Below are 8933 nucleotides of genomic sequence, written 5' to 3'. Positions count from 1 at the left end.
TGTTTTGTTTTTGGACAGCAGATGAGAAGACAAAAGGTTCTGGACTGAATGGTAGCAAGCATTACCTGAGTTCAATCTCTTCTTAATTTCCTCCTGACTCAGGTTTTGAATTGTTATCATCGTTCCCAAATATCTGAACTGTGCCACATTTTCAAAACATCTGTTTCCTATCTTTATGTCATGATTTTGCCCTGCAGATTGGTGATGAGTCAGCAACAACCTAGTTTTTCTCTGTGCTTACTTCTAGACCAACCTCCTTACTTACTTACTTACACATGGAGCTAAGCACTTCTTGAGGAGCAGCCAATTCTGCAGCTACTCAAGAATTTCCCAGCATTTTATAGAACCCGAAGGTTCATTACCGTGTTCACAAGACCCCTCCACTGGTCCCTATCCTAAGTCAGATCAATCCAATCTATACCATCCCATCCNGCTACATGCCCTGTCCACCTCATCCTCCTTGACTTGATCATTCTAATTATACTTGGAGAAGAGTACAAGTTATGAAGCTCCTCATTATGCAGTATTCTCCAACCTCCTGTCACTTCATCTCTCTTTTGTCCAAATATTCCTCTCTACACCCTGTTCTCAAACACCCTCAGTCTATGTTCCTCCCTTAATGTCAGAGACCAAGTTTCAGACCCATACAGAACCACAGGCAAAATTATAGTTCTGTATATTCTAATTCAGGACTGAATGGTAGCAAGTATTACCCAAGTTCAATCTCCTCTTAATTTCCTCCTGAATCAGGTTTTAATTTGTTAGACCAACCCCCTTACTTGCGTCAATTAAAGTTTGTGTGTTGTTCTTTATGGTATCTATATTATCACCCAATAGAATCACATCATCGGCATAGACCAACAGCTGACGTGTCCCATTTAATTTCAGTCCCACCTGGTTTTGCTGGACGTTTCTGATGGCATATTTCTAAAGCAAAATTGAAAAGAAATGGCGATAAAGCATCTCCTTGTTTTAGACCATTCTGGATAGTAAATTTATCAGACAAATGTTTACCTATACGGACTTTACTGTAAGTTTTATTTATACACATTTTAATCAGCCTAGTTTCATGGGTATGCCAAATTCTATGAGAATATTGTACAACACCATAGTTCACTTGCAGACTCAAGCCACGGAGATTTTTGTATGTTAGTCTCAGACACTTTATATGATTATCCATTCATTCAATACCAGTGTCTTAAAATAAATGTTTTACAATTAAAATATTTTGGAAATAACACTTCTACAGTATGACTATTCCATGCATGTGCTGCTGAGTCAATTCTGATGAGCACTCTGATTTCACCTGTGAACAACAGCATGCAAATTCTTTACCTGTTCAAAACGATCATCAAGTAGTATTAAATGTTCATTCCTCCTTATTACAGAACTTGACATTGAGAATTTTGTCTCCTCATCTGCAAATGTATATTGTGGTCCACACAGACTGCCTAATTCATCATCTTCAGATTTGTTTCCATTACTCATACTGAAACAATATCACCTGTACTGGCATTTCAATTTCTAGAATTATCATCATACGAGGGTAAGTCAATAAGTAAGTTACAAATGGATACAGAACTCAAACAAATAAGAGTAATGATTTGAAGAATGCTTTTATTTTTCAACATAATCTCCCTGTACATTGAGACACTTGTCCCATCATTTCACAAGCCCCTGAAAACCAACAGCATAAAATTCTTTGGGCTGCTGTCAGAACCAAGCGGTCACTTCCCTTTCTACAGCTTCATCGTTGGGAAAATGTTCAGCCAAAAGATGATGTTTAAGAGGTCCGAACAAATGAAAGTCACTTGGAGCAAGCTTGGGGTTATATGCAGGATGCTCGTAGACTTCCCACTTGAAATTTAGCAGTATCTCATTTGCCTTGTTGGCAGTATGGGGATGCGCGTTGTCATGCAAGAGCAACACACCAGACTCCTGGTCACTTCCGTTGAATGGCCTTATGAAGTTTCCTGAGGATGTTACAGTAGAAGTTGGCATTTACGGTTTGCCTTGAGGCTGAAATGCAGTGAGCAGTATGCCTTCATGATCCCAGAAGACTCTGAGCATCACTTTCCTGGAGGATGGTGTCACCTTAAACTTTTTTTTGGCAGGCGACACAGGGTATTTCCACTGCACTGATGCACACTTCGTCTCGGGCTGGTAATGGTGAACCCAAGACTCATCACCTGTGACAATTCGGGCTAGCATATCGTGTCCTTCATCGTGGTAGCGATTGAGATGCTGTAATGCCAGACCCACTCTTTGCATTTTGTGTTGTGGGGTCAGCATGCACGGCACCCATCGTGCGCAGACTTTGTGAAAACCTAACCTGTCATGCATTATGAGGTAGGCCATGCTGTGTGAACAACCAATAGCAGTGGCTATAGTGTCTATAGTTACCCTTCTGTCTGCTCGGATTAGGTCTTCAACCTGTTGCACATTCGCCTCTGTGGCAATCTCCACTGGCCGGCCGACACAGTATTTGTCTTTAATACGTGTCCGCCCATCAGAGAACTTCTGCACCCAACTGGAAACAACTTGACGTGACAGGCACTTCTCACTGTAGATGGGAAGCATTTCTTTATGAATATTCTTTGATCCCATATCTTTTGCCTACAAAAATTGTACAACAGAGCACTGCTTGAAGGTTGTACACTCACTCAGAGGCGCCGCCATCTTGCAACTGCTGTTTCACTTTTGTAAACATTGATTGTCTTGTGTCGAATGTCATCAATTGCCACCGGACTAATGCTGTCATCTAGTGGCGATAGCCTCAAGTGCTTCATTCAAATATGTAGTAGTACCCCACATCAATTTATAACTTACTTATTGACACACCTACGTATATGCATAAACCTCAGAGAGCAATTCTGAGCTACCTTTGATCTCTACATCCCACTGTGTTTATTATAAATGAAAATACTTATCAATACCATCAACACAACTATTTCACATTCAACTGAAGACACAGCATGTGCTGTAGTGATCTGTAAAGTGGCACTGGCACTATACGTACGTGTAGTCACGAGTCATGTGTTAAAGTGGTCAATAAATCCAACCTCGAATTCAAATCCCTGTGTCTATGGTCACTTTAACACGTGACAATATCATCGGTTTTGGTGTATATATATGCCTGATGCCATTAGTGACTTTAATATCAGATCCTACATTAAAAAAATAGGGCTATATAATAAACAATTTCAAACTTCAGTGGGAAATGTATCTTCACAGAAGATCTATACAGAATGGGGCCTACATTTATTGTAATATGTCCATCACGACTATTAAGAAATTCTTCACTAATATGGTCAACATCATTATTTCATGAGCATAACTTAATGCATTGTGTAGAATCAGCTTCAGATGTGCTCTTTCCCAGAATTTAATTTATTAGCAACGGAAGGCACATATTTTTGTATGACAAGTAACATCACCATCACCTAAATATACATCAATCACATCGCCTTTTATTACAACAAACCTCTAAAATTAGTTGTTTCTTCTCAATAATTTCTTTCTAAGTTGAACTTGTGTTTATGCTAATAAGAAATGGCTTTCCCTCCAATCAGACACCTTACAACAAACAGGATCTGCACTTTATCATTCATTTCAATGGGCCATTCTTCTGCTCCCCAATAAAATATGGGAAGCTGGCTAAGATAATTTATTATTAATCTTCACAGGCCAGGAACAGGGAATTTTAAATCTCCTGGTACTATGGGCTCGCAGCCATATTTCGACTTAGAAGGTAATGGTATTAGTATTGAAAACTTACAGCATTTGGCCAGCTGGATCACACTCATGCAATAATGCAACACATGGCTGGTGAGGTTACTCACCAGTACTGACTCTTATTTAACATGAATAATTATCTTTTGTCAGGTACATTTCATCACTATGTCTTTCCAGTTTTGATCCACTGTGAAGGAAAATAAATAAACTAATGTACAAAGCTCATCTGAGATAAAACCATTCTCATCCTATACAACTTCATGAGCTATGTACATACCATAAATAAACATTACCAAATATGATAAAAGTGCAAAGTTAATGTAGAGTGCAGGAAAAGCCGAACAGGCAACAGGGACCAAACACCAAGTCTCAAGCAACTCAAGCTGCAGGATTGTTACTATATTCTATGAGTCAAGAATGAAAACATAAATATTTGTAAAGCAAGGACACTGAGAATACTGACAAAAATAGAATTCTAATATTGCAATAGCAATGTGAAATGCTAATGATGGGAATACATTTACAACATACTTCTGTGAGTTTATGAAATATTATCTTCAGTAACTACTCATTCATCATCATCATCATCATCATCATCATCACCTGAACCCATCTCACTACCACTACCTTCTGCATTGGCCAATTCAATAAAATTATCTTCAAGTTCATTGCCTGGGTCTTCGAAGTCAAAATCCTCATCCATTGCAGCAACTATATCTGGATCCAGATCCAAATGTGGACCTGATAATGAAGCATCATTACAATATCAGGCTTAACTATAAGGGTCCATATATACAAGATTCAATGTTTCCAATTGTGAAACGAAGAGTAATGCAATGACATGTATGTCCACATCAATTTACCTTTATAAAGGCAAAAGGCAAAGTTCAGGGCACGCAGTAGCGCAGTTGGATTAGGCACTATGCTACATGCTATCACAGATTCAATACCGAATGAGGTCAATGAATTTTTTCAATTAACCTAATCCTTCCAGCCGCACTGTGGTTGTCTCATCCTCTAACAGAAATGAGTACCAGGAACCTTCCTGGGGGTAAGCCAGGCTGAAGCAGCAACACCTCCGCCTTGGGGTCGTGCAGGACATGCTGGAGTGCACCAACAGGGATCCTGAGTTCCTGAAGACTGTAATCACTAGTGACGAGTCGTGGGTGTACGGATATGACCCAGAAACCAAGGTCCTGGTGTCACAATGGAAGCATCCAACATCCCCAAGGCCCAAAAGAGCATGACAGGTTTGGAGCAATGTGAAGGTGATATTGACTGTTTTTTTTAATTACCGGGGTGTTGTGCATCATGAGTATGCACCACTAGGCCAGACTGTCAATAAGGAGTACTACCAAGAAGTCCTCCGCCATCTTCGTGAAGCAGTTCGGCGCAAGAGACCGGAGCTGTGGGATGCACGCAACTGGCAGCTGCATCATGACAACGCCCCAGCTCATTCATCGCACCTGATCCAGGGTTTCCTGGCCAAGCACGGCATTCCGCAGGTTTGCCAGGCTCCCTACTCTCCTGATATGGCTCCTTGTGATTTCTGGCTGTTCCCGAGATTGAAGACACCGCTAAAAGGCTGCCGTTTTGACAGCCGCGAAGACATCATACAGAATGCGACGGCGCAGCTGCACGCCATTCCAAAAGAAGCCTTCCAGAATTGCTTCCAGGAATGGAAGGACCGCTGGGCTAAGTGTGTGGAGTCACAAGGGACCTACTTTGAAGGGGATTAGGTATTGTAACCACCCAGATACAGAACTTTTTTTTCCCGGCCCAAGGTCGGATACTTCTTGGACAGAGTAGTATATCCCAATACCCAAACAATTATCATACCCTGGTCAATTGATTGCCAATGTAGAAGTGCAATGGTGATCTTTACAAGCCCATTCACTTCAGCCAGCCATTCTGGTAGCTTAGGAATGCAATCTCATGCTTTCCATTACATTTTCCAACATTTAAATTGAAATTAATGATATTACAGGCATTACAATAAAAAGCAAAGCAAATGCTACAATTTGTTTCATTAACTGATGAATTACTAATAGACAACATGTCATGGAACCAATTAAAGTTGCTTAATGGAGGATAATTCTAAACCAATTACACACCTCAGATGGGATAGCCAATAAGCCAACCAAGACTTAAATTACATACCTCTCAAACACAAGTGTACAGTAGTACTCTTATATCAACCTGGTGTCACTCAAAATATGAAGTATTTACTATGCATCTAGAGAAGTATCAGTAAAAAAGTATGTAAAGAACAAGGTAACTGGTTCATTGGCCATTTATGAAAGGAATGAGTTATAAGGTGCAAAATACAAAACTTTGATGTGCGTGAAGTAAACACAGTGTTATTAGCGTGGAGAGGGCATGGTGAAATTAAAATGTTTCATTGGACAGCTGTCTTATCATGGTTCAAGGAAAACTGTTTCATAAAGAATTTGACTTAATAACTCCTTGTGACTAACTCACTAGGTCAACAACAAATTTAAAAAGCTTATGGAGATCATGCTGGCACAGACTGATCAAAAATCATCTACAAGAAAAAGAGAACAATATTTGTGAATAAGTACAAACAAACTCTATACCGCAGATAACTGGAAAGGCCAGATCGCTTACTAACTGGAGTGAAGAACAACAGACCTTTCAACAAGATAGCATAACTGTTCTGTCCACATAGCAACATATTTCTGTATGGAATTATTGTAGTATCATCACTGTTCCAGATAACAGCTATCCTGGGTGAATATTTCATCAGTTCTTTCAGGAAAACAAAGGGATAGTACCTCAGGATACACCATAATTACTTTTTCCACATCATTTTGAAATTTACCACTCACAAAAATCTACTATTCAATGCTACATAAACTATATAGATGAAAAGGATCATTAAATAACTGAAGACTCCATCAATCATTCAATCAGGAAGTTCACTATGTGGGAGAAATGTGTTATCTATGGACCCCTACTCTAGTAAGCACTCTTCCAATCTGCACAGTCTGTTCGTAAAGCCACTGAAAACCATTAATAAAACTCACCTGAATGAGGTGCTGCCCTATTGAGAAGGCCAATATCTTCTTCTACTTTTGATGCAAACACAGATGAAGGCAACTTCAAATTGGTAGTCCGGCTGGATAATTGTTCAACAGGTTCCCAATCAACAGTTGTACAGCTGACATCATGTAAGTGTTGCAGGTAGTCATAATCATCATCAAAATATATACCATATTTCTTCTGTTCCTCCTTTCTCTTTGCAGCATCTGAAGCCTAATGCAAAGGTTAAAAAACTGTATCAACCCAATTCTGAAGTGCACAGTATGGTCAATACTACATACAATGGGACCATAATATCAAAAATTTTAAATGCCCCGAGATATTTCTGCATAGAATAAAATTTGTCTAATACAGAAAGAGGATTAAACAGAAACTAGACTCCTTGAATATTCACTGTTTACTGTTCATATAATTCTACTCTCATCTGAAAGTTATATGAGAAGGACAAATGGAACAAATCTGCAAATCTGTACTGCTCAGTGAACAGTCAGGTGTACAAATGTAGAATGAATTTCATACAAGTGATATGGATCATAAATACATTGGGAATGTATCATGCAATACTTTTATTTATCCCAAGTATATGTATTAAATTAAAACCCCACTGAAATCAGGAACTATTCATGTCTCTTTGGATTCCATTATAAGCAGGTTTCAACAAATTTATGAGGTGCAATGTAGCGATGTGGTATCCTGAACAATTTTAACATTTTTAATGTCTGACAATATATATGATAGATACATATTTTAGTTATTTTAATATGAGAACAAGGCATGCAACGAACTAGTTTGGCGTGGATAAGTAAGCACCTGAAGATGGCATTATTATGCCGAAACATGTAGTGTGAGGGAGAGAAGGAGATAAATGAGTGTATGCACTGCAAGACGGTTTAAATAAATCATGGACTTAAATTTACTGAATTCTGAAAATATAATTATCACATAAGTAAATTGAAATATTTCTGGAGATAAATTTGCCTTACCTTTCACAAATATGGTTTTCCTGACTATGACAAAGAACCATATAGCAAAGTTACTAAGTGTAGACACAAGAACACAGAAACTTAAATAGTGAAATAACACACTGCCTGAAAATTCTCATACACTTTGCAAACTACACGCCAATAATCTTACTGTCAACACAATACAAGGTTAAGATCTTCAATACAAGTATAAACCAGCTACATATTGTTAGAGCAAACTCTTCTTATCTTCTTCTTCTATGGCACAACAGCCTAATGTCACGCCTTGGCCTCCCTTATCAAGCCCCTCCATTTCTCTCTATCCTACGATGCTCTCTTCCAGTTCCTTACACCCATTCACTTCTTCACATCTTCTTCCACCACATCAATCCATCTAGTTCTTGGTTTCCTAGCGCATCTCCTACCACCTACTGTACTATATAATATTTCTTTGGGATACACTCCTTATCCATTCTCTGTACATGCCCAGCCCATTGAAACTCTCCTTATATCTCTACAAAAAATACTAATGCATAAAACAACAAGACTAGAAAACTGAACATTAAAATGTCTAAATTGATACAACTGTTTGCGAATCATATGCTGATACATACCGTTAAAATTATTCTCCTATACACTTAATTTATTTTATGATGATTTTTTTTGTAAGATGAGGCACCGACTAAATAGTAAGTAAATAATACACTATACCTTCATTATAACAAAATTTAATACTATTACTCTCATATCATTTTCAGATTTACATTAATATTACTACATCTACATCACGAAACTCCTATTACAGTTTTTATACACAAAATATAGAATACTCTTACCTTGTCCATGGGAACGAAACAAAATCACAAAAACCAACAACTGACTCGATGCTGTAAAGCATCAATAAAAGAATTTTATTCTTGTTTTATACTATAACTTCTGTTTTATATAATCTAATTTATTGTATTTTTATGTCAAGTACTTTAATATAATTAATATTATTGTATCTAATTTTATTAATACTGCAGTTCAGTGGTGTATACAGGGGGTTTCACGGCTTTAGGGTATAACTGCAGGACGGAATTTCCTACGTCTTTGTGATCAAAAAAGTTCACATAAACATGTGTCCAATTTTGGACGGTTACAGAGTTATGACCATTTTAAACTCAAAATAGA

At 38.1% G+C, this 8933-nt stretch overlaps 1 protein-coding gene across 1 annotated transcript in view; it reads right to left on the bottom strand.

Annotated features, from left to right (window-relative positions):
• Positions 1 to 7011, bottom strand: part of LOC111869015 (protein LTV1 homolog) — a gene marked incomplete at its 5' end in the record, with an annotated part of 12478 nt that extends 5467 nt beyond the window's left edge. The window contains 3 exons of the mRNA XM_023860192.1: positions 1336 to 1489; positions 4305 to 4476; positions 6783 to 7011. Coding sequence (XP_023715960.1) covers positions 1336 to 1489; positions 4305 to 4476; positions 6783 to 7011 — 555 coding nt within the window. The remainder of the gene's footprint in view (positions 1 to 1335; positions 1490 to 4304; positions 4477 to 6782) is intronic.
• Between the last annotated feature and the right edge of the window lie 1922 nt (positions 7012 to 8933).

Source organism: Cryptotermes secundus, unplaced genomic scaffold (assembly GCF_002891405.2).
Source record: "Cryptotermes secundus unplaced genomic scaffold, Csec_1.0 scaffold360, whole genome shotgun sequence".
Taxonomy (NCBI): Eukaryota; Metazoa; Arthropoda; class Insecta; order Blattodea; family Kalotermitidae; genus Cryptotermes; species Cryptotermes secundus.
This window is presented reverse-complemented; position numbering and strand designations above follow the sequence as displayed.